At 44.9% G+C, this 27,730-nt stretch overlaps 1 protein-coding gene across 2 annotated transcripts in view; it reads right to left on the bottom strand.

Annotated features, from left to right (window-relative positions):
• Positions 1-27,730, bottom strand: part of LOC112217038 (PRKC, apoptosis, WT1, regulator) — a 90,240-nt gene that overhangs the window by 12,402 nt on the left and 50,108 nt on the right. For both annotated transcript variants that reach the window (XM_024377271.2, XM_024377272.2), the window contains exons 3-4: positions 19,307-19,438; positions 941-975 (exon numbers count right to left, since the gene is read on the bottom strand). In XM_024377271.2, the coding sequence (XP_024233039.2) occupies positions 941-975; positions 19,307-19,438 (167 nt within the window). The remainder of the gene's footprint in view (positions 1-940; positions 976-19,306; positions 19,439-27,730) is intronic.

The raw sequence follows: 27,730 nt of genomic DNA, 5'->3' as shown, positions 1-27,730 counted from the left end.
CAACAGGCTGATCGCTATAATAGCCCATATCGACCATAATGATAGTGTAGTGAGAGAGGATGGTGTGAATGCATTAGCAGCCTGTTGTATAGTTTCAGTGGAGTTCAGAGACCGGGTTGTCCAATATTTCCACCATCTTGTGGCGCCCACCTGGCAGCCTCTCTGCGCCACAACACTGGACCATCCGACAGTGGAGGCCAGCCAATGACAGTAGGACATCATTACTGGGCCAGATTGGGACCATCAGCCGGTGAACTGGGCAGGGATCACACAGAACTTAACAATTTGATGGTGATTGTCCTTATGCAAATAGTGGAAAAGAATGTCCAGATGGTGGTTGGGAATTTAGCAGTGTGATGTCTGGAAAAACTGAGGTGTCAATGGCTTTGGACATTTAACAGTGTTAAAGAAAATAAATTGAGGTGTCAATGGCCACATTGCCTGCAAACTTGCATTGCCTGCAAACTTGTCGAACGATAATCTGAACAAAATGTACACGCCTGTTGTTGCCATACAGTCAACTACTAGAGCAGGTTTTCCCAAACTCGGTCCTGGGGCACCCCCTGGGTACACACCTGATTCAAATAATCAAAGCTAACTTGAATTAGGGTGGGCCCCAGGACCGAGGTTGGGAAACCCTGTACGAGAAGACACCCGGCGAGTTAAGCTGTTCTGTCATTTCTGATGCATTGAAATGAAACTGGAACTAGATGTTCTGACAGGCACCATAAACAGAGGGCATTTTCAATGGTGAAACTTCAAAATCTATTTAAGTAAATGCAAGGTCATCTGCTATGGTAATTAATGACCTAAACTGCCTTCTCTTCCTGGTCTTCCAGGTTCTCCGTTTCTTCACTTATCACCACCTTCACTCCCACCATACCAGAAACAATCATACACACCCTCATTCTCAACAGAAGTAATAGGGAAGGTTTCTTACCTCTGGTGGTGGCCACTCCCGGATCTTGGAGTATCCTAGGAAAACAAAAGGAGAGCCATGTCAGAGGAAGGGGATACTCAGACAACAAAGGGCCAGGGTTCTTTTGCACAAGTATATTACATACTGGTGGGCTATGTCAGGGGGGGGGGGCATTTCTAATGGCTAATAAATACATGAACAAAGGCAAGGGAAGTCCATCATACACAGAGGCAGAAATGTTTGTTAGGATGAATACTCAATGTGCCTGAGGAAAATTATGATCTTGAGTTATGAAACGGTTTAGTCAGCATTTTTGTATTCAACACCTGTGTCCAGATTGTGAAATGCACCGAGGAGACTCAAAAATAATCTCGAAAAGCTTGTCACTGCCTGACACAAAGCCCACCTTTCCTGATTAATCTGCCTAGGGTGAGCACACACACACACGCAGTTGTGTGCCACACAGAGACACAACAAAATAGCATTGCGTCAACATCAGCAAGTCATCAGGAGTAGCTACTACAGAGAGCCTGTAGGTTGTGTATAAACATTCTTGTACCTCTGCTGCTGAACTGACAGATAGCGCCCCTGAAGCTAATAGCTTAACTATCACCACACAGCCTCCAGTTGTACCATGCATACAGAAATAAATAGGGGTCAAATCCTTAATTAACAGCCTCTGCTGCAGCCCTAAGAGCCACTATTACAGAGAACAGACAGGCCTCATGAATGCCTCAGAAACAACACTATGAATGAGCTGTATGCATGTTACATTTCCAGCTCTTATGTTAAGTTTTTTTGGTTTCAACACTCATATAGAAGTCAATACAAACAGAAATCCATGCGCATACAACATATTCATGGGTAACAGCAACAAAATAAACATCAGAAAAAAAAAAATGTCCTGTGGTCTTAAAGTGACTCATTAATCAATGAGCAGAAACATGGGATTGGTGACGTCATGTACCTTTCTGTTCTAGACTTTGGTATAGTCTGTTTGTTTTGGCTGCAGGTGTTCCTGCCTCCGGTCAGGGGGTAGCCAGTCTCTGAATTTAGATTTTAGGAGAGTTGTGTCTTTGAAGCCGGGGTAGGGACAGTTGACATTCTTTTATTTTCATAGGTATACATATGACAGAAGAGATTTACAATGGGATCTTAACAATAGAAAACAATCAAACTGAAAAATACCTCTATGTTGCATCAACAGGAGACAGGAGGCAGTGTGTGTGTGTGTGCGCATATGTTTGTCTAAGATACACAAATCACAGAGGATTTAGAGTATGTTACCTGTAAAAAAAAAAAAACTTTTGGGGGATGACCCCCTTTCAAACAGTCCCATTTTTACCACATTTGTGCCGGGGTAAACCATGTATATATCCTGTGCACATGCCTGTACCGGTGACAGTGGGAGTAGGGGTTCCTGAGTGGTGTAGCGGTCTAAGGCACTGCTTCTCAGTGCGAGAAGTGTCACTAGACACCCTGGATCGAATTCAGGCTGTATCATAACCGGCCATGATTTTGAGTCCCATAGGGTGGCGCATCGTCCGGGTTTGGCCGGTGTAGGCAGTCATTGTAAATAAGATTTTGTTCTTAACTGACTTGCTTAGTTACATAAAAGGTTCAATTTAAAAAATATATAACATTTAAAAAAAGGGGGTATGCAGATGTGGGTAAGCGTCTATTTTTATAAATCCATTGAAGATATACCATCAAAGAAATCCATTATTAATTTGTTTGTTTATGCAGGTCCTAAAAACCATAAGACTAATAAAATGCATTTTCAAAAGAATGAAATAGCGTATTTTGGGATTAATTACGTTACTTTTCCCACACAACTTGAGTGTCACGGTAAAGCATGGAAACGCTGTCATGTAACAAAAGTGATATTTTGAAACAGAGCCCTGTGCCCCCATTTTCCAGAGTTTGTAAGTGATTGTATGTTAGAAACCTTAGAATCTGCTCTTTCCGATAATGTAAAGAAATGTAAAAGCTGACCTAGATGAACATCCGAAGGATGATTTGAAAAAGTCACTGTTTTATCCACGTTTCATACATTTTCCTACCCTCACTCTGCTTTGTTAGACATCATGCACATTGATATCTTGCTAACAAATGTCCTCGCCAAACTACCTTTTTTAAAATTGTAGGCAGCAGACATGTATCTAAATAGGACTAATCGTACTGTAGGGTAGGGAAGCCCCTGAAGTGACTTATCAACCGTATGCAAGAAACTCCTGTGTTGTCTTAGGAATTCAGTATCCTCTTGTTTTATTTCTCCAACCCACATTCTCTCACCTCTGATAAGCAGAGGTCACATCATGTAGATCTGATATCTGATTGGAGGTTAACTTGACAGGAATACTATTGGCCAACAACTCAAGATTTTGAATCCAAACAACTCAGATGCTTATAAAAGAGTCTAAGACTCAAGGTTCTCTTTGTTCTTTCTGACCTTCTTTCCTTCTCTACCCCGTTGATTTCTGGGGCATGGCATTTCAGGCTATGATTTCTCTCTTATCATGCATAGTACACTGCTTTGTTAATGTCAGTATTGCCTAGTAACTTCAGATTTATGCCTTGTATGTGAATCCGTTCATTTTCCAAGGTAGTTAAATACACTTGTATTTCGAATTCCAATCTCAGACATTTCTTGACATTTCTTATTACTGTATCTCAATTATATAGTGTTCTTGCATATTGCTACTTATCTTTATGGAGTCAGATAAACATTTTAAATAGGCTAAATACCCAGTCTTATTACGAGTCGCACTTGAGGTATTTGTAAATAACTGTAAATACACACGTCAAATATTACTTCCACTAGAGCAGCAAAACATGCTCAACATAAATGTCAACATGATATTGTAGCCTATAGACTTGTGCCACTCCAGGAAAAGAGGAAAAGCGCAGTGGCAAATGTTCTCCCTCTCATAAATCACATGCACATTGTTTAAAAAGGAATTTATGGGTGTTTGCGATCTGAAAGCCTTTGTGAGCTGGACAGCCCAGTAGAAATTCAGAAATCCCAGCTTAATAAAAAAGTTGACATTAAAAGCCAAATTGTAGTTTAAATTTGACATCAATGTATATTTACCCATAATTTCTTAGGTAGATAAAAGGACCTTTTAAAATGTACCTGTTAAAAGTCAATACAAAAATATGAAATGGCAGATTCCTGTGTGTGTGTTCGCTCAGGCTAAATGCTAAAGCATTTCTGTGACAATAGACAAGTCCAGCTCAAGGACAGAACCACATACATGTAAATGGAGATAAATACATTAAAAGGAATTCAGTGAAGCTTTGTAATTGACAGGTTTGATGTCGGACAAGAATAGACTGTTCATGATTTATTGTGTGCCAAAGCCGGTAAGATAAAAGGCAACGTTTTATACTGAGGCGTTGGTGGGACTTTTAAACATATTACTGCATTAAAGACTACCTCGGTTGGAGGAAATAAAAGCGCAAGCTTTGTTACTGGCAATACCTTGCATGGTAAAGTTGGCAGATTTGTGTGTCAGTCAGTCTGTGTCAGTCTGCCCATCTATCCATGGCCAAATATATAATTCATGACAATGTTCTCCTGCTCATAAATCACATGCACATTTATAATAAAAATTAAAAAAGGAATTTATGGGTTTGCAATCTGACAGCCTTTGTGCGCTTGACAGCCCATTAAAATGTCTGAAATCTCAGAAGGCATGCCTAATAAAAGTTCAACAATAGGCCTACTTTTGCATTCCAGCATACTGCCAATGCCCTGAATTCTCCATCTATGTCTCCTTGCAAAGCTGATAAATATCCCCATCTGTTACTCTGGAGGCTCTGTCATTTTATGAGTCCACGATTGACATTTCAAAAGGTGAGGCCAAATAATTAAACTGGCAAAATGAGAGGACTACAGCAGCAATCTTGTAAAGGATAAATATTAATCTGGTTAACCTGATTTACACACTTGTAATCTTTGGTCAACAATGGTGATACCCTCTGAAAATATTGTCTCAGGCTAAACAACCAAATTTCTGAACAGCTTAAAGAATATTACATCTAAGCAGGGAAGCTTCAGTTAATGCATTTGAAAACTGTCTAGGCAGGGAGGAGAAAGAGACAGGTGCAAATTAAAAATGCAAATGAGCGTTAAGGTGTTGGATACCACAATGGGGTGTGTGTCTTATTCACATATGTTACACATGTTACACACTTCCGGCGCCGACAGAGATGGCCGCCTTGCTTCGCGTTCCTAGGAAACTATGCAGTTTTTTGTTTTTTTACGTGTTATTTCTTACACTAGTACCCCAGGTCATCTTAGGTTTTATTACATACAGCCGAGAAGAACTACTGAATATAAGATCAGCGTCAACTCACCATCAGTACGACCAAGAATATGTTTTTCGCGATGCGGATCCTGTGTTCTGCCTTACAACCAGGACAACGGAGTGGATTACATGCAGCGACCCAAAAAAACGACTCAGAAAAAGAGGGTAACGAAGCGGTCTTCTGGTCAGACTCCGGAGACGGGCACACCGTGCACCACTCCCTAGCATTCTTCTTGCCAATGTCCAGTCTCTTGACAACAAGGTTGATGAAATCCGAGCAAGGGTAGCATTCCAGAGAGACATCAGAGACTAACGTTCTATGCTTCACGGAAACATGGCTAACTGGAGAGACGCTATCCGAAGCGGTGCAGCTAGCGGGTTTCTCCACGCATCGCGCCGACAGAAACAAACATCTTTCTGGTAAGAAGAGGGGCGGGGGCGTATGCCTCATGGCCAACGTGACATGGTGTGATGAAAGAAACATACAGGAAGTCAAATCCTTCTGTTCACCTGATTTAGAATTCCTCACAATCAAATGTAGACCGCATTATCTACCAAGAGAATTATCTTCGATTATAATCACAGCCGTATATATCCCCCCAAGCAGACACATCGATGGCTCTGAACAAACTTTATTTAAATCAAATCAAATTTTATTTGTCACATACACATGGTTAGCAGATGTTAATGCGAGTGTAGCGAAATGCTTGTGCTTCTAGTTCCGACAATGCAGTAATAACGAGCAAGTAATCTAACTAACAATTCCAAAAAAAACTACTGTCATACACAGTGTAAGGGGATAAAGAATATGTACATAAGGATATATGAATGAGTGATGGTACAGAGCAGCATAGGCAAGATACAGTAGATGATATCGAGTACAGTATATACATATGAGATAAGTATGTAAACCAAGTGGCATAGTTAAAGTGGCTAGTGATACATGTATTACATAAGGATGCAGTCGATGATATAGAGTACAGTATCAACGTATGCATATGAGATGAACAATGTAGGGTAAGTAACATTATATAAGGTAGCATTGTTTAAAGTGGCTAGTGATATATTTACATAATTTCCCATCAATTCCCATGATTAAAGTGGCTGGAGTAGAGTCAGTGTCATTGACAGTGTGTTGGCAGTAGCCACTCAATGTTAGTGGTGGCTGTTTAACAGTCTGATGGCCTTGAGATAGAAGCTGTTTTTCAGTCTCTCGGTCCCAGCTTTGATGCACCTGTACTGACCTCGCCTTCTGGATGGCAGCGGGGTGAACAGGCAGTGGCTCGGGTGGTTGTTGTCCTTGATGATCTTTATGGCCTTCCTGTAGCATCGGGTGGTGTAGGTGTCCTGGAGGGCAGGTAGTTTGCCCCCGGTGATGCGTTGTGCAGACCTCACTACCCTCTGGAGAGCCTTACGGTTGAGGGCGGTGCAGTTGCCATACCAGGCGGTGATACAGCCCGCCAGGATGCTCTCGATTGTGCATCTGTAGAAGTTTGTGAGTGCTTTTGGTGACAAGCCGAATTTCTTCAGCCTCCTGAGGTTGAAGAGGCGCTGCTGCGCCTTCCTCACGATGCTGTCTGTGTGAGTGGACCAATTCAGTTTGTCTGTGATGTGTATGCCGAGGAACTTAAAACTTGCAACCCTCTCCACTACTGTTCCATCGATGTGGATGGGGGGGTGTTCCCTCTGCTGTTTCCTGAAGTCCACAATCATCTCCTTAGTTTTGTTGACGTTGAGTGTGAGGTTATTTTCCTGACACCACACTCCGAGGGCCCTCACCTCCTCCCTGTAGGCCGTCTCGTCGTTGTTGGTAATCAAGCCTACCACTGTTGTGTCGTCCGCAAACTTGATGATTGAGTTGGAGGCGTGCATGGCCACGCAGTCGTGGGTGAACAGGGAGTACAGGAGAGGGCTCAGAACGCACCCTTGTGGGGCCCCAGTGTTGAGGATCAGCGGGGAGGAGATGTTGTTGCCTACCCTCACCACCTGGGGGCGGCCCGTCAGGAAGTCCAGTACCCAGTTGCACAGGGCGGGGTCGAGACCCAGGGTCTCGAGCTTGATGACGAGCTTGGAGGGTACTATGGTGTTGAATGCCGAGCTGTAGTCGATGAACAGCATTCTCACATAGGTATTCCTCTTGTCCAGATGGGTTAGGGCAGTGTGCAGTGTGGTTGAGATTGCATCGTCTGTGGACCTATTTGGGCGGTAAGCAAATTGGAGTGGGTCAAGGGTGACAGGTAGGGTGGAGGTGATATGGTCCTTGACTAGTCTCTCAAAGCACTTCATGATGACGGATGTGAGTGCTACGGGCGGTAGTCGTTTAGCTCAGTTACCTTAGCTTTCTTGGGAACAGGAACAATGGTGGCCCTCTTGAAGCATGTGGGAACAGCAGACTGGTATAGGGATTGATTGAATATGTCCGTAAACACACCGGCCAGCTGGTCTGCGCATGCTCTGAGGGCGCGGCTGGGGATGCCGTCTGGGCCTGCAGCCTTGCGAGGGTTAACACGTTTAAATGTCTTACTCACTTCGGCTGCAGTGAAGGAGAGACCGCATGTTTCCGTTGCAGGCCGTGTCAGTGGCACTGTATTGTCCTCAAAGCGGGCAAAAAAGTTATTTAGTCTGCCTGGGAGCAAGACATCCTGGTCCGTGACTGGGCTGGGTTTCTTCCTGTAGTCCGTGATTGACTGTAGACCCTGCCACATACCTCTTGTGTCTGAGCCGTTGAATTGAGATTCTACTTTGTCTCTGTACTGGCGCTTAGCTTGTTTGATAGCCTTGCGGAGGGAATAGCTGCACTGCTTGTATTCAGCCATGTTACCAGACACCTTGCCCTGATTAAAAGCAGTGGTTCGTGCCTTCAGTTTCACACGAATGCTGCCATCAATCCACGGTTTCTGGTTAGGGAATGTTTTAATCGTTGCTATGGGAACGACATCTTCAACGCACGTTCTAATGAACTCGCACACCGTATCAGCGTATTCGTCAATGTTGTTGTCTGACGCAATACGAAACATCTCCCAGTCCACGTGATGGAAGCAGTCTTGGAGTGTGGAGTCAGCTTGGTCGGACCAGCGTTGGACAGACCTCAGCGTCGGAGCTTCTTGTTTTAGTTTCTGTCTGTAGGCAGGGATCAACAAAATGGAGTCGTGGTCAGCTTTTCCGAAAGGGGGCGGGGCAGGGCCTTATATGCGTCGCGGAAGATAGAGTAACAATGATCCAGGGTCTTTCCACCCCTGGTTGCGCAATCGATATGCTGATAAAATTTAGGGAGTCTTGTTTTCAGATTAGCCTTGTTAAAATCCCCAGCTACAATGAATGCAGCCTCCGGATAAATCGTTTCCAGTTTGCAGAGAGTTAAATAAATAAAACAGTACAGAGACAAAGTAGAATCTCAATTCAACGGCTCAGACACAAGAGGCATGTGGCAGGGTCTACAGTCAATCACGGACTACAGGAAGAAACCCAGCCCAGTCACGGACCAGGATGTCTTGCTCCCAGGCGGACTAAATAACTTTTTTGCCCGCTTTGAGGACAATACAGTGCCACTGACACGGCCTGCAACGAAAACATGCGGTCTCTCCTTCACTGCAGCCGAAGTGAGTAAGACATTTAAATGTGTTAACCCTCGCAAGGCTGCAGGCCCAGACGGCATCCCCAGCCGCGCCCTCAGACTATGCGCAGACCAGCTGGCCGGTGTGTTTACGGACATTTTCAATCAATCCCTATACCAGTCTGCTGTTCCCACATGCTTCAAGAGGGCCACCATTGTTCCTGTTCCCAAGAAAGCTAAGGTAACTGAGCTAAACGACTACCGCCCGTAGCACTCACATCCGTCATCATGAAGTGCTTTGAGAGACTAGTCAAGGACCATATCACCTCCACCCTACCTGACACCCTAGACCCACTCCAATTTGCTTACCGCCCAAATAGGTCCACAGACGATGCAATCTCAACCACACTAAACACTGCCCTAACCCATCTGGACAAGAGGAATACCTATGTGAGAATGCTGTTCATCGACTACAGCGCGGCATTCAACACCATAGTACCCTCCAAGCTCGTCATCAAGCTCGAGACCCTGGGTCTCGACCCCGCCCTGTGCAACTGGGTACTGTACTTCCTGACGGGCCGCCCCCAGGTGGTGAGGGTAGGCAACAACATCTCCTCCCCGCTGATCCTCAACACTGGGGCCCCACAAGGGTGCGTTCTGAGCCCTCTCCTGTACTCCCTGTTCACCCACGACGCCGTGGCCACGCACGCCTCCAACTCAATCATCAAGTTTGCGGACGACACAACAGTGGTAGGCTTGATTACCACAACGACGAGACGGCCTACAGGGAGGTGAGGGCCCTCGGAGTGTGGTGTCAGGAAAATAACCTCACACTCAACGTCAACAAAACTAAGGAGATGATTGTGGACTTCAGGAAACAGCAGAGGGAACACCCCCCCATCCACATCGATGGAACAGTAGTGGAGAGGGTAGCAAGTTAAGTTCCTCGGCATACACATCACAGACAAACTGAATTGGTCCACTCACACAGACAGCATCGTGAGGAAGGCGCAGCAGCGCCTCTTCAACCTCAGGAGGCTGAAGAAATTCGGCTTGTCACCAAAAGCACTCACAAACTTCTACAGATGCACAATCGAGAGCATCCTGGCGGGCTGTATCACCGCCTGGTATGGCAACTGCACCGGCCTCAACCGTAAGGCTCTCCAGAGGGTAGTGAGGTCTGCACAACGCATCACCGGGGGCAAACTACCTGCCCTCCAGGACACCTACACCACCCGATGCTACAGGAAGGCCATAAAGATCATCAAGGACATCAACCACCCGAGCCACTGCCTGTTCACCCCGCTGTCATCCAGAAGGCGAGGTCAGTACAGGTGCATCAAAGCTGGGACCGAGAGACTGAAAAACAGCTTCTATCTCAAGGCCATCAGACTGTTAAACAGCCACCACTAACATTGAGTGGCTACTGCCAACACACTGTCAATGACACTGACTCTACTCCAGCCACTTTAATAATGGGAATTGATGGGAAATGTCAATATATCACTAGCCACTTTAAACAATGCTACCTTATATAATGTTACTTACCCTACATTATTAATCTCATATGCATACGTAGATACTGTACTCTATATCATCGACTGCATCCGTATGTAATACATGTATCACTAGCCACTTTAACTATGCCACTTGGTTTACATACTCATCTCATATGTATATACTGTACTCGATATCATCTACTGTATCTTGCCTATGCTGCTCTGTACCATCACTCATTCATATATCCTTATGTACATATTCTTTATCCCCTTACACTGTGTATAAGACAGTAGTTTTTTGGAATTGTTAGTTAGATTACTTGTTCGTTATTACTGCATTGTCGGAACTAGAAGCACAAGCATTTCGCTACACTCGCATTAACATCTGCTAACCATGTGTATGTGACAAATAAAATTATTTGATTTGATTTGATATGCTCGAAAATCATTTGCACACAGTACCACAATCAAAACATCATTGTTTTGCAAAACCATATACTGTAGCTACATATGTATATACTTAAACTTAGTATACAACACCTGCTCTTTCCATGACTTAGACGAACCAGGTGAAAGCTATGATTTGTAGTGACGCTTCAAGCACTGCAATGCCTTAGGCCGCTGCCCCACTCGGGAGGCCCCAAAAATAGATTTTTAAGCCTGGAGACAATTGAGACATGGATTGTGTATGTGTGCCATTCAGAGAGTGAATGGGCAAGGCAAAATATTTAAGTGCCTTTTGAACGGGGTATGGTACTGTAGTAGGTGCCAGGCACACCGGTTTGTGTCAAGAACTGCAACGCTGCAGGGTTTTTCATGCTCAACCGTTTCCCGTGTGTATCAAGAATGATCCAGACAACTTGACATCTGTGGAAAGTATTGGAGTGAACATGGGCCAGCATCCCTGTGGAATGCTTTCGACACCTTGAACAGTCTATGCCCTGACGAACTGAGGCTGTTCTGAGTGCAAAGGGGGGCATAATATTAGTGTTGCTAATGCTTCGTATACTCAGTGTATACAGCGCACACCGTTTCAGAACTCAGAACCTAAGCCACTCTCCCCTTTGGACCAGGCGCAACATTAGAAGCAGATGATCCAGTTGAATGTTACCTATGGTTTTGTTTATCTGACAAGGCTCCAGGTTTAGGGAAAGTGTTTTCCTTGTACGGCTCACATACCACATAGGGGTAAGGCCTGATAACCAGGAACACATGGGGTCCCCAGAGAGAGGGCCTCTCTGTGACACGGACATTACTGAAACTACACTTGATTACACTACCTCACAGAGGAACGCAACCATAGGAAAGAAAAACACCAGTGTGTGTGACTATTTGTGTATGTGCGTGCGTACGGGTGTGTGTGTGATTCCATGTGTATCACAAGGTGCTAGTGTGTGGGGGTGGACGGGTTGAAATAGATGAGTAGGAACAGAGAGAGGATGACAGTGGGGGCGATAGGGATTCCTGTAATGGCTGCAGCACTCTCTACTCCCTCTCACTGAGACGGGCTGGTCAGGAGGGCCGGGAGGATACCAGCATCACGATGCTCGTTAGTATAATGGCAAGGAAACAAAACAAAGTGGATTTAACGTTTTTAGGAAAACAGCCCTGTTGTTGGAAACAAAAATCATTGTTATCATCCAGAATCACATTTATTTATTTATTTTCCAAGCTGTAGCACACAATATTGTACATACAGCAGGTTTTTAAATTACCAAAGAGTTTGGTCTGCTTCGTGTTTTCATTTTTGCCATGGAAAACATATTGCAATACTGGTATTGTCACATCCCTACTGGACAGTGCTACACTGCTATTACCTAGTCTCATCTCCATGAACGGGTCATTATAGGGCAGGAACACACAGCGCTCCACAGAGGAAGAAGGGGAGGTCAGTGCTACACTGCTATTGCCTAGTCTCATCTCCATGAACGGGTCATTATAGGGCAGGAACACACAGCGCTCCACAGAGGAAGAAGGGGAGGTCAGTGCTACACTGCTATTACCTAGTCTCATCTCCATGAACAGGTCGTTATAGGGCAGGAACACACAGCGCTCCACAGAGGAAGAAGGGGAGGTCAGTGCTACACTGATATTACCTAGTCTCATCTCCATGAACAGGTCGTTATAGGGCAGGAACACACAGCGCTCCACAGAGGAAGAAGGGGAGGTCAGTGCTACACTGCTATTACCTAGTCTCATCTCCATGAACAGGTCGTTATAGGGCAGGAACACACAGCGCTCCACAGAGGAAGAAGGGGAGGTCAGTGCTACACTGCTATTACCTAGTCTCATCTCCATGAACAGGTCGTTATAGGGCAGGAACACACAGCGCTCCACAGAGGAAGAAGGGGAGGTCAGTGCTACACTGCTATTACCTAGTCTCATCTCCATGAACGGGTCATTATAGGGCAGGAACACACAGCGCTCCACAGAGGAAGAAGGGGAGGTCAGTGCTACACTGCTATTACCTAGTCTCATCTCCATGAACGGGTCATTATAGGGCAGGAACACACAGCGCTCCACAGAGGAAGAAGGGGAGGTCAGTGCTACACTGCTATTACCTAGTCTCATCTCCATGAACGGGTCGTTATAGGGCAGGAACACACAGCGCTCCACAGAGGAAGAAGGGGAGGTCAGTGCTACACTGCTATTACCTAGTCTCATCTCCATGAACGGGTCATTATAGGGCAGGAACACACAGCGCTCCACAGAGGAAGAAGGGGAGGTCAATGCTACACTGATATTACCTAGTCTCATCTCCATGAACAGGTCATTATAGTGCAGGAACACACAGCGCTCCACAGAGGAAGAAGGGGAGGTCAGTGCTACACTGCTATTGCCTAGTCTCATCTCCATGAACGGGTCATTATAGGGCAGGAACACACAGCGCTCCACAGAGGAAGAAGGGGAGGAGAGTGCTACACTGATATTACCTAGTCTCATCTCCATGAACGGGTCATTATAGTGCAGGAACACACAGCGCTCCACAGAGGAAGAAGGGGAGGACAGTGCTACACTGATATTACCTAGTCTCATCTCCATGAACAGGTCGTTATAGGGCAGGAACACACAGCGCTCCACAGAGGAAGAAGGGGAGGTCAGTGCTACACTGATATTACCTAGTCTCATCTCCATGAACAGGTCGTTATAGGGCAGGAACACACAGCGCTCCACAGAGGAAGAAGGGGAGGTCAGTGCTACACTGATATTACCTAGTCTCATCTCCATGAACAGGTCGTTATAGGGCAGGAACACACAGCGCTCCACAGAGGAAGAAGGGGAGGTCAATGCTACACTGATATTACCTAGTCTCATCTCCATGAACGGGTCATTATAGGGCAGGAACACACAGCGCTCCACAGAGGAAGAAGGGGAGGTCAATGCTACACTGATATTACCTAGTCTCATCTCCATGAACAGGTCGTTATAGGGCAGGAACACACAGCGCTCCACAGAGGAAGAAGGGGAGGTCAATGCTACACTGATATTACCTAGTCTCATCTCCATGAACAGGTCGTTATAGGGCAGGAACACACAGCGCTCCACAGAGGAAGAAGGGGAGGTCAGTGCTACACTGATATTACCTAGTCTCATCTCCATGAACAGGTCGTTATAGGGCAGGAACACACAGCGCTCCACAGAGGAAGAAGGGGAGGTCAATGCTACACTGATATTACCTAGTCTCATCTCCATGAACAGGTCGTTATAGGGCAGGAACACACAGCGCTCCACAGAGGAAGAAGGGGAGGTCAGTGCTACACTGATATTACCTAGTCTCATCTCCATGAACAGGTCGTTATAGGGCAGGAACACACAGCGCTCCACAGAGGAAGAAGGGGAGGTCAATGCTACACTGATATTACCTAGTCTCATCTCCATGAACAGGTCGTTATAGGGCAGGAACACACAGCGCTCCACAGAGGAATGTGTTTTACTTGGTACCAGATAGATTGACCCAAGAAAGGATGAATTAACCAAGTTCACTTATTATTGACACAACAGCGTGTGGGCTCAAAACGATAGGGGATCATTTTGTTTTGCAGAAACGTCTACGTTTTCTTAGTATTTGAAGTTGCCAGTCCCGTCTCAGTCCAGACATCTTGATACCGGTGCCGAAGCTAAAAGACCTGACAGTTTGCGCTCGAGGTAGCTGTATATTACACAGACAGCATGGCAACCGCTTGTCTGTGTGATTAAATGGGGTCAGAATAAAACAGCACATTTTTGGAATGCTCTGTCTTTACAGATGTCAACTTGACAGCTCCCTGTAGATCCTCTCTCCCCTCCTCCTCCTCCGTTAGCTCGTCACTACGGTCACAAAGGCACGACACAGAACCAAATATGACCATCAACAATCCCTCGCCCAAAGACAGGGAGTGGTAGAGCAATGGGTGAGATGCAGTGTGGGAGCTCCCCAGTGGTTAGCCGTGGCAGTACCCACATCTGCTCTGACTTAAGGGAAATATGTGGTAATGGTAAGGTGGGCTCAGCAAGCACCTCTAGGTCTCATTTGAAATGGCTGAAGTGTAATCTGGTTGTGTCTCAGTGGGAAGGATGTGTTATATAGTGAATCTTCTGGATTCACTATATGGTATGTCAATAGAGTAGAAGCCTCTTCACTTTCTACACACATGACACAGGTTAAACGAGTGTGTGGGGGGACTCGTATTTCTAGTGAATTAAGTGTTTGTGGGCCTACTGACTTTATACATTAAATTACTAACTACATTTGGAAAGCTTTATACGAACATATCATCTGATATACTGCATAGTACAGACAGAAAACACATCTGTAAATATAACACAGGGAAGAAATCTAAATCGCACACTTGTAGACTGCACATCTCTTCAAGGGAAAAGTAACAGAAAACGATATTTGCAACATCACTGCTTATAGAAACAATTGTATCAATAATAATAAACCTGATAGTAGGGGACTCTGTCTTATTCAGGTATGTTATGCTCTGGAACGGTTTGCTTCAAAATCAATTACGCACCTAGTACCACAATCAAAACATAATTGTTTGCAAAACAATGTGTATATAAAATCGGTTTGGCCTTCCTATGAAATCTATTAACGCATTGGACTGAATAGGCAGGGACTCCTCTGTTCCCAAACTGCATGCTCCATATCAATAGCCTGTCATACATGCAGATTAGTTCCAGATACGGCTCTGAAGTGTGTTTTTAGAGAGACTTGCTGCAACATAGGTTTCCAATGAAGCTATAAGCACTTAACCGTGAGCTGTGTTGCGACCATCTCAAAAACACAGGCGTCTAAGCTGTGTTTTTAGTACTGCTAATGTCACCACACTCGGAATGGAATGAGAATACTTTGTATTTTGTAGAGTAGTGCAAATAGAGCAATGCATTGTTTGCAGCGCTCTCCTTCTCAAGCAGAGTGATTTCTCTCTGACCAACAGTGCCTCTGTTTGGTGGCACTGTGGTATCTATCTATCCATCCATCATCACATTCTGCTCAGGGGAGGAGAGTGTGTAAGTTGGGGCTCGACTCAGCTGTAGATCACAGGGGAAATCAAGAGATCTATCCTGTTTTGTACTATACACTTAGAAAAAAAGGGCACTTTGGGGTTCTATATATATCCTTTTGGTTCTTCAATTAATATTTAAAGGACCTTTTACTAAAAAAAGTACATACATACATTACATACCACACCCAGTAAAGACAAAGAAGATTGAGGGTTCTATTCCACCCCAGAGTGTAATAGGGATTTTAGAAATTAAACAGCTAAAAAAAGCTAACCCAGTCACATCAAACTCTGAAATGACAGCTAACATTCCCTTAATTGGTTTTAGCTGTTTTCCATTGACATTTATATCCATATTAATGATGCTGCTGTATGACTTCACCGGTCCGAGTGGCAAACAGCCAGGCAAAAACTTGTGCAAGAGGAAATAATGTGTTAAATAAAAGCACACACATAAAAAAGGGGTTCTAGAAACTTTTGGATAAATCAGAATGTAACTGCCAATCCATTCCAGCATGACAAAGCAAGAGGACGGTGGTTGAGGCAACTTGCAACTAGCCTACCAATATGCACGTTATTTTTCAATGTATTAAAGGTGAGCAAAGTTGATTTAATTAAAATATATGAAGCAAAAGTCTTATGATAAACTATATACTAGATAAATAAAGTTGAACGGTTATTAGAATTAGCATGTTTGTAAGCTAGCTAGCTAAACAGAAAAACATAAAAAACATAAACCATTTTTTATTATGGGACATGCCAAATAGAGCTACAGACCCAGTCTGACATTGGCAATTAGCTAATTCTTTATTTTATGTCAGTATTTTAGAGTCAATTGAGGGGACTGTTTCATTAAAACCAGTATAAGACTGTTTCTGAATTAGAGGTATGTATACATTATATATAATAAATGTATAATAAGTATTGGTGATTCAATAGCCTAGTTAATTATTACATGACTTTTAACACACAATCTGTGTTTCGCTCTGTCTTGCAGTAACGCAGAACTATCAGAGGCTCTCTCTTGCAGTAACGCAGAACTATCAGAGGCTCTCTCTTGCAGTAACGCAGAACTATCAGAGGCTCTCTCTTGCAGTAACGCAGAACTACCAGAGGCTCTCTCTTGCAGTAACGCAGAACTACCAGAGGCTCTCTTTTTCAGTAACGCAGACCTACCAGAGGCTCTCTTTCAGTAACGCAGACCTACCAGAGGCTCTCTCTTTCAGTATTCCAGACCTACCAGAGGCTCTCTCTTTCAGTAACGCAGACCTACCAGAGGCTCTCTCTTTCAGTAACGCAGACCTACCAGAGGCTCTCTCTTTCAGTAACGCAGAACTATCAGAGGCTCTCTCTTTCAGTAACGCAGAACTATCAGAGGCTCTCTCTTTCAGTAACGCAGAACTATCAGAGGCTCTCTCTTTCAGTAACGCAGAACTATCAGAGGCTCTCTCTTTCAGTAACGCAGAACTATCAGAGGCTCTCTCTTTCAGTAACGCAGAACTATCAGAGGCTCTCTTTCAGTAACGCAGAACTATCAGAGGCTCTCTTTCAGTAACGCAGAACTATCAGAGGCTCTCTTTCAGTAACGCAGAACTATCAGAGGCTCTCTTTCAGTAACGCAGAACTATCAGAGGCTCTCTTGCAGTAACGCAGAACTATCAGAGGCTCTCTCTTGCAGTAACGCAGAACTATCAGAGGCTCTCTCTTGCAGTAACGCAGAACTACCAGAGGCTCTCTTTTTCAGTAACGCAGACCTACCAGAGGCTCTCTTTCAGTAACGCAGACCTACCAGAGGCTCTCTCTTTCAGTATTCCAGACCTACCAGAGGCTCTCTCTTTCAGTAACGCAGACCTACCAGAGGCTCTCTCTTTCAGTAACGCAGAACTATCAGAGGCTCTCTCTTTCAGTAACGCAGAACTATCAGAGGCTCTCTCTTGCAGTAACGCAGAACTATCAGAGGCTCTCTCTTGCAGTAACGCAGAACTATCAGAGGCTCTCTCTTGCAGTAACGCAGACCTACCAGAGGCTCTCTCTTTCAGTATTCCAGACCTACCAGAGGCTCTCTTTTCAGTAACGCAGACCTACCAGAGGCTCTCTCTTTCAGTAACGCAGACCTACCAGAGGCTCTCTCTTTCAGTAACGCAGAACTATCAGAGGCTCTCTCTTTCAGTAACGCAGAACTATCAGAGGCTCTCTCTTTCAGTAACGCAGAACTATCAGAGGCTCTCTCTTTCAGTAACGCAGAACTATCAGAGGCTCTCTCTTTCAGTAACGCAGAACTATCAGAGGCTCTCTCTTTCAGTAACGCAGAACTATCAGAGGCGCTCTCTTTCAGTAACGCAGAACTATCAGAGGCTCTCTCTTTCAGTAACGCAGAACTATCAGAGGCTCTCTCTTTCAGTAACGCAGAACTATCAGAGGCTCTCTCTTTCAGTAACGCAGAACTATCAGAGGCTCTCTTTCAGTAACGCAGAACTATCAGAGGCTCTCTTTCAGTAACGCAGAACTATCAGAGGCTCTCTTTCAGTAACGCAGAACTATCAGAGGCTCTCTTTCAGTAACGCAGAACTATCAGAGGCTCTCTCTTTCAGCTGCTGCAGACAACTACATGCAAGTTGTTCTTCTACATCATAATAATTGTATGTCTGCATAGCATTTTGGCAGGTTAACTCATGCTTATTTCTGGAGATGAACTCATGTCTCCAGTCAAGCAGGTAAGCCAGCGGCGTGTGGCCGAAAAGGTGGCTGGTTCTAATCCCGGGCTGGGCACTGGAGAAAAAAAAAATGACAGAATTGATCTGACAACTGGAGGGCTGCTGGGTTCACATCTTCAAAACATTTCCCTACCATTAGGCCCTTGAGCAAGGCCTTTAACCCCACAACATGCTCTCCATCCAGGGGCACTGCATGCAGCTTGAACCTGTGGTTGTCTCAACTGTATGTGTGAGGTCTGCTGTTTGGTGGCGGTTGAGAACAGAACAGAAGACACCTTTTTGTTGATCACTAAATAATGGACAAAGTGTTGTATTGTAAAGAAGTCAGCCAGAGTTGATGTGGGCCATCATTCAAACAAAGAGATGCCTTCCTGGCCACCAGTGCATATTTCCAAACCATGTTCGCATAGAATGGCAAATAATTCTAGCTGGTATTCTTTGATCCATTGTTTAATTGTTTATTAAAATATATTCTTAGCTCAAAATAGTAGTAGCCATAATTCATAAATGGCACCATGCAGTGTTCAACAGTATATGGAAACATTTTGGTTCAGTGAAGAACCTCTAGGGTTCTGATCAAAGAACCATATAAAAAAGGGTTCTATATAGAACTTCTAGGTGTTTCATATATGATGCAAGTGATAGAACCTTTTTCCCCCCTAAATGTGTACAATAACTTGGGGAGCCAAATGCCTTGTTGATTGATATGACTTGAGCCCAGTGTTTCCGGGTCTAGTTACATGGTCAGGTAAAACTCCAGGCCCTAGATATTACACTAAGGGGTAAAAGGTCAGTGAGGTTGGATGACATGGTCCTCACCTGTAGTAAGTGGGTGGCGGCCCCTGGGTCAGAGGTCATGGCTTCGTTCTGTTCCGTGTTGAGCTGTGTCAGCTGCTGCTCCTCCTCCTTCGCCTTATCCCCTCCGTCGTCATCATCCAGCTCATCCAGGCTCTGCAATACAGAGAGAGAGTTGAACACACCTTTATTGAATAATTAAGGTGTGAATAGAGGTCAACTTATTGAATGGTCTTTAGGTGCAAATAAATTAACTATGCTATACACTAAGTAACATATCAACATGATGTACATCTATTGAAAGAGAGAGAGGTACAGAGCAAGAGAGAGAGGCATGGGTAGTGAGACACCACCATTGATGTTGGCGCGCGGTGACAGCCGGGGTCATTCTCACTGTAACCGTGGTTACCTCCGGAGAAATGTGGCCCCGGTCCCCTTAATCCTCTTAAGACATGATTTCTTTCCCAGCCCCTGGACAGCTCTGACGCAACCTATGCCACATTCACTGGGACACGCAGGCAACAGGAAGAATGCAGGCAAGGGGTCCTTACACTGCTGCTGTGGACGTGTAGTCAGAGCGATTTTTGACCCGTGGAATGTCCCCGAAACGCCCTGTGATGTAGGGGTCAGTCAGGGCACAGCGAGAAATTGTGAAATTCATGATATATGCAATTTAGTTAAATAGTGCATCAAAAATAAATGAATATGCATTGAGAAAATAGTTTATTTGAACTTGACGGTTGTATCCTCTATATTGACAGAAACAGGAGCAAACCTCCCACTCGTGCAGAACACAAACCAGTCTTTCCTGTTTTCACGCTGTGCAACAAACAAAACGGTGCTTACCGAACGAACAGGCCCTTGAATGGTAAAAATAGCCTTAAAAGGCTATAAAGGAATGTAGTCATTTGCAAAGACCTTCCTGCCAAAATGTTTATCAGCACGCCTGGGGAAATGCCAACTCCTTTCTTCTCTGCTCTAACTCAGGCTAGGTTAACGCTAGTTGTTCTCGTCTGGCCTATAACATATTGACACAGACATTACTTTTAGGAGCATGGTGCCTGTGTCTGTGCAGACAAGCCCAGTAAACACACTGCCTGCCTTTAGCCATCTGACCCCTGCAAAGGGTACAGGGATGCTCTGTGCTGTTTGATTTGCCCAAATGTTCCCCGCTCCCTCCCAACTGCCTACAGCAATACACAGCTGTAGACTCCAGAGAAGCAGGGGTCAGAAACATAAAACTAATAACAGTCACATATGGAATAATGAGGGATTTTACAGTCTAACAGAAGTCAGTCTACATCAACACAGTGTTTTAAGACTAAAAATGTTGCTATGCACAGTTGCCCAAACAGAGGGACTTCTGGAACTGGGTTACGAACATTTATTTTGGATCACGGTGCTGGCTGTTTCACCCACTATTAATTCAAATCATTTCCATGCATTTGTCTTATTCCAGATAAAACAATGGGAGATCTAGGCTTATCCTTTTAAGGGATGTTTCTGATTTCAGCAGAAAGAATGTGTGTTTTTCCGACCCAGCCAGTGAGGAGACTATGCTAAGCCATATTTTGTCTCTGTACTCGATCAGTCATGGCGGCCACGTCTGAGTCCACAGGGTCAAATAGGTTTATGTCAATAGAACCATGGATATATAACCTTAGTCCAGCATTCAATTTCACATTACCAAGTCCGATAGTGAAGTATTATAGGATAATGTCCTCAGCATGCTAGTAGATACCATAGACTTCCAGTCATTGTGCTAATGCTAGCTAGCATTGGCTCGCGAACTACCTCTAACTTCCTTCATACTGGAGGCAGAGACATACAAATAATAGCATACTGTATGACTACTGTACAGTAACTATTAAGAATGGGTATACAGTATCATGGTGTAACCACACAACTTATCAGACAGCTGTATTTAAAATACAGATAAACACACTTAGCAAACACAGACCCATTAGACACACAGCTCAACTAGGGACAAGTATCACCTATTGAAAGCAGGAAGAGGGCACTACTGGTTGCCCTGGGAAACGCTGAGTACATTTCCTCCTGTCGAGGGCCTCTGATAAAGTGGTGATGATGACACACACCAGAGGGGAGAGGGGAAGTGAGTTCTGAAAAGCAGCAGCAGAGTCCCAACATTCCTTCCTCTTCCTGTTTATGTGTGGGACCTTGGCAGGCGTAAAGCGCGAGGCCTCTGAAGAGCGTTTACTCAACATGTTATTGAGGTCTCCAAACGCCAGTGTTCATCATGGGAAGACAAGTCCAGTTAAGAAGCTACATCTGGTCCCAACTGTGGCGGTCCATTAGGAATGTGTGTGCTGGGTGGAAATGTGGTCCTTTTGTGGGAAAGTGATCCGCAATCTATCATTCTAATGCTGAATCCATGGCAGGAGGAACTTGGAAAATGTCTGACTGTCTATACCTCCCTGAATGGACTGTGTCTACGTATACCTCCCTGAATGGACTGTGTCTATACCTCTCTGAATGGACATTTCAGTGTCTCAAATAACACTGCTTATGTAATGGAGGTGAAGAATCTGAACAGTTTATAGCATCCTCACCTTGTTTTAAGATGGGGGAAAAATCATCAAGAACAATTTCCAACAGCTGCTCCTTGACAGAACTATAGCTACAGACAGCTCATACAGGCAGAGCACTCATAGTATCTTCTCTCTCTCCTCAGTGTGGTCCTATACCTAATATCCCTTCCTAAACACTAACAACTCATAGTATCTTCTCTCTCTCCCCCCTCAGTGTGGTCCTATACCGAATATCCCCTTCCTAAACACTGACATTCATAATATTTCTCCCCCACAATGACGGCCTACCAAAAGGCAAAAGGACTTCTGTGGGGACGGCGGCCTGGGATTAAAATAAATAAATGACAACACACACATCACAACAAGACAGACAACACGACATAAAGTCTCTCTCCTCAGAGGACCCGTTTGAAAAATTGAAGCCGACTGCCAGCGCCGACATGTTAACGTGCCAGCGCTCTGTCCGTTTACTCCTCAAATGTATTAATAAACAAGCAAAGGGCACCTCCGTCCGCTAGTCTTTTTCTTCCCATTGGAGGCTGCTGCGACGGCGTTATTGCGCGACCGTGTTTAATGACTTGTGTTCATTAATTACCTACTGCATGCCCTGGCACTGACTGAGTTCATTTGGATGATGTGTTAGAGATGGAGAGGAGCAGTGAGGAAAGGAGAGGAACAACGGCACTGAGGTGATTCACACACCGCCCACTGTCCATTAATCATTAGCGTTGTTCATTCAGCCTCAGCTAGGACCTGGCTCACAAATACAACACAGAGCTCTCTGGAGGGACTGGAGGAACTCCGGTCTGTCAGGGATCAAAGGGAGAACAAACATCCACGGTGAGAGTCGAGGGGATAAATGTGACACTTGAGGACGTTGTTGCCTATGTGGGTTAAAGTAGAGGTTTGCCAGCTATGAGGCCTGAACGATATAATCTGACAAGGTCATAAGAGTTTGTGTAAAATATGACTGTCTGGTTATCGTAACAACCTGTTATGGTCCAACGTGAAATAATAATATCATGGAGGCAGATTAGGTTAATTCTGAATTAAATTATGGTTGATCGCTGAGTAAAAGGGAACAACGTAAGGATATAAGTGCATTACCCACAATGCCTCTTGGCTGTAGCAAGAGTCCAAGGGAGTGTTGTTCAGTGCCCAGATTCAGGCAAGCTCGCACACACACAGAGACAGAGTGATGAAGAGGCTGCAAACTGCTCAGTGGGCTGTGTCAGACAGATGGAGGTGCTGGTCAGCTATGGGGCCAACCTTAAACCATCCCTGAGCCTCTAAACTCTCTCTCTATCCCCAAACCCAGAAAGCGTGATGTATCGGCCCTGTTAATCCCACACTGGTTTTGTTCCCAACATATGTTTTTTTTTTCATTTAACTTCTGAGTTAAAATTCCAAATAAACTTGTTTTTCCTTGCAGGGGTTGGTTTGGGCCTTGAAGTCAAATGGTGTACAAGACATTGTCATAAAATGCAGCTTGTCATGGCTGTGATTACAACTTCTTTAAGTAAACCCTCCACCTCCAAAATCGATCCTGCTCCAGAGTACAGGCCTCAGTGTAACGCTCATTCCTTCGACAATAAACGCAAATCCGACCATCACCCCTGGTGAGAGAAAACCGTGACTTGTCAGTGAAGAGCACTTTTTTCCAGTCCTGCCTCGTCCAGCGACAGTGGGTTTGTGCCCATAGGTGACGTTGTTGCCGGTGATGTCTGGCGAGGACCTGCCTTACAACAGGCCTACAAGCCCTATTGCGGATAGTCTGAGCACTGATGGAGGGATTGTGCCTTCCTGGTGTAACTCGGGCAGTTGTTGTTGCCATCCTGTAACTGTCCCGCAGGTGTGATGTCCATGTGTACCGATCCTGTGCAGGTGTTGTTGCACGTGGTCTGCCACTGCGAGTTTATATATATATTTTTAATCAATGTTTATCAAGCACAAGCCTGGAACGGGAAAGAACCAGTAAACTGGGTCTAAAGCAGAAGTCCACATTTCCCCTTTTTTAAAATCAAACTTTCCAGCAATAATGTTTTAACAAGCATGGTTAATACTCCACAAGACCTCACAGGGACGGAATCTTCACGTGGGGTGACAGTAAAAGTATGCCATTACAAAACATAGGCTACAACTACTAGGAAACGCACTATAAATCCTCCATGTTCATCAATCATGAGACAGTGCTAGCATCACCTTCCCTCTCAGTTGTAGATAGACTTGGGCAGCCAGGAGGCCAAGCAGAGGTCAACTGTCTGACCTCTGGCCCCAGCTTTAATCCATCTGTGGAAATAGACCATGCAACAACACTGCACTGTGTCTCACTGCTCTTGCTTTGCCAGCCTCATTCTATGCTCTATAACCTCTGTTGTTTGGACAAAGAGCCAGGAATTGAACTGCTGGGCATGTTATGAGGCTTTGGGGGAAGAGTTTGAGAGGGGGCAGAGAAGGTATTAAAACAGACTCCGGGCCTAAACTCCTAAAATGGTAGCTTACTGAAATACCACCCAGCTCTCTGTACTAACCCCATTTCTAATGTTATATCACAGAATGGGGTCGTCTTGTTTTCTGTGACAGAGAATCAATGAAATTGAGCAATTATTGCCATGTGTTGCTAATGGATAACAATGTACTACGCTGTTTGGTTGTCCATCAGTCTATGTAGCCCCCAGGAGAGGCCTGAGGCAGACCTTATTAAACTTTGAATAAATGAATAAATAAATATGCCATTTGGCAGACGCTTTTATCCAATGCAACGTAGTCATGCGTGCATAACATTTTACATGTGGGTGTTGAACCCACGACCCTGGCGTTACAAGTGCCATGCTCTACCAACAGATACAAAGGACCACCAGTCAGTCTCCTGACAGGTCTCATCCTGGCTAAAGCAGTGCCTCTGACCTCAGCCAGACCTCAGAGGATGTGTGGTCGTGACCTCTCCCCGGTTTCATTCGCAAGACAACAGAATGGTCATAAGAACAACGACTGACTACAACAACTCACTAAACTCACTGTTTAGTGAGTTGCTCAACCGCCATGAAAATATCAAAGGCTTTTTAATGGATACAAAGACGTGACAACATATTTAATTACATGTATTGCATTACGCATTTCTGGTGCAAAATTATCATTGATTTTTCATAGGCATCCTGCTACTAGGAGAGTTCTCTGCTTCATGTTTTATTCCCAGCCTTAAATATGGTGTGCAGTCAGACAGACAGACATTCAGTCAGAGACAGTGACCGACAAACATTCATTCATTCAGTCCGAGACAGACATTCATTCAGTCCGAGACAGACATTCATTCAGTCCGAGACAGACATTCATTCAGTCCGAGACAGACATTCATTCAGTCCGAGACAGACATTCATTCAGTCCGAGACAGACATTCATTCAGTCCGAGACAGACATTCATTCAGTCCGAGACAGACATTCATTCAGTCCGAGACAGACATTCATTCAGTCCGAGACAGACATTCATTCAGTCCGAGACAGACATTCATTCAGTCCGAGACAGACATTCATTCAGTCCGAGACAGACATTCATTCAGTCCGAGACAGACATTCATTCAGTCCGAGACAGACATTCATTCAGTCCGAGACAGACATTCATTCAGTCCGAGACAGACATTCATTCAGTCCGAGACAGACATTCATTCAGTCAGAGACAGACATTCATTCAGTCAGAGACATTCATTCAGTCAGAGACATTCATTCAGTCAGAGACATTCATTCAGTCAGAGACATTCATTCAGTCAGAGACATTCATTCAGTCAGAGACATTCATTCAGTCAGAGACATTCATTCAGTCAGAGACATTCATTCAGTCAGAGACATTCATTCAGTCAGAGACAGACATTCATTCATTCATTCATTCATTCATTCATTCATTCAGAGACAGACAGACATTCATTAATTCACCCATAAACTAACTTCCGGCGCCGACAGAGATGGCCGTCTCGCTTCGCGTTCCTAGGAAACTATGCAGTTTTTTGTTTTTTTACGTGTTATTTCTTACATTAGTACCCCAGGTCATCTTAGGTTTCATTACATACAGTCGAGAAGAACTACTGAATATAAGATCAGCGTCAACTCACCATCAGTACGACCAAGAATATGTTTTTCGCGATGCGGATCCTGTGTTCTGCCTTACAAACAGGACAACGGAGTGGATTCCATGCAGCGACCCAAAAAAACGACTCCGAAAAAGAGGGAAACGAGGCGGTCTTCTGGTCAGACTCCGGAGACGGGCACACCGTGCACCACTCCCTAGCATTCTTCTTGCCAATGTCCAGTCTCTTGACAACAAGGTTGATGAAATCCGAGCAAGGGTAGCATTCCAGAGGGACATCAGAGACTGTAACGTTCTATGTTTCACGGAAACATGGCTCACTGGAACAACGCTATCCGAGGTGGTGCAGCCAACGGGTTTCTCCACGCATCGCGCCGACAGAGACAAACATCTTTCTGGTAAGAAGAGGGGTGGGGGCGTATGCCTTATGACTAACGTGACATGGTGTGATGAAAGAAACATACAGGAACTCAAATCCTTCTGTTCACCTGATTTAGAATTCCTCACAATCAAATGTAGACCGCATTATCTACCAAGAGAATTCTCTTCGATTATAATCACAGCCGTATATATCCCCCCCCCAAGCAGACACATCGATGGCTCTGAACGAACTTTATTTAACTCTGCAAACTGGAAACGATTTATCCGGAGGCTGCATTCATTGTAGCTGGGGATTTTTATTAAGGCTAATCTGAAAACACGACTCCCTAAATTTTATCAGCATATCGATTGCGCAACCAGGGGTGGAAAGACCTTGGATCATTGTTACTCTAACTTCCGCGACGCATATAAGGCCCTGCCCCGCCCCCCTTTCGGAAAAGCTGACCACGACTCCATTTTGTTGATCCCTGCCTACAGACAGAAACTAAAACAAGAAGCTCCCACGCTGAGGTCTGTCCAACGCTGGTCCGACCAAGCTGACTCCACACTCCAAGACTGCTTCCATCACGTGGACTGGGAGATGTTTCGTATTGCGTCAGACAACAACATTGACGAATACGCTGATTCGGTGTGCGAGTTCATTAGAACGTGCGTTGAAGATGTCGTTCCCATGGCAACGATTAAAACATTCCCTAACCAGAAACCGTGGATTGATGGCAGCATTCGTGTGAAACTGAAAGCGCGAACCACTGCTTTTAATCAGGGCAAGGTGTCTGGTGACATGACTGAATACAAACAGTGCAGCTATTCCCTCCGCAAGGATATTAAACAAGCTAAGCGTCAGTACAGAGACAAAGTAGAATCTCAATTCAACGGCTCAGACACAAGAGGCATGTGGCAGGGTCTACAGTCAATCACGGACTACAGGAAGAAATCCAGCCCAGTCACGGACCAGGATGTCTTGCTCCCAGGCAGACTAAATAACTTTTTTGCCCGCTTTGAGGACAATACAGTGCCACTGACACGGCCTGCAATGAAAACATGCGGTCTCTCCTTCACTGCAGCCGAGGTGAGTAAGACATTTAAACGTGTTAACCCTCGCAAGGCTGCAGGCCCAGACGGCATCCCCAGCCGCGCCCTCAGAGCATGCGCAGACCAGCTGGCCGGTGTGTTTACGGACATATTCAATCAATCCCTATACCAGTCTGCTGTTCCCACATGCTTCAAGAGGGCCACCATTGTTCCTGTTCCCAAGAAAGCTAAGGTAACTGAGCTAAACGACTACCGCCCGTAGCACTCACATCCGTCATCATGAAGTGCTTTGAGAGACTAGTCAAGGACCATATCACCTTCACCCTACCTGACACCCTAGACCCACTCCAATTTGCTTACCGCCCAAATAGGTCCACAGACGATGCAATCTCAACCACACTGCAC

This window comes from Oncorhynchus tshawytscha, linkage group LG17 (assembly GCF_018296145.1).
Source record: "Oncorhynchus tshawytscha isolate Ot180627B linkage group LG17, Otsh_v2.0, whole genome shotgun sequence".
Taxonomy (NCBI): Eukaryota; Metazoa; Chordata; class Actinopteri; order Salmoniformes; family Salmonidae; genus Oncorhynchus; species Oncorhynchus tshawytscha.
The sequence above is the reverse complement of the archived record's forward strand: the minus strand, read 5'-3'. Positions and strand labels throughout refer to the sequence as shown.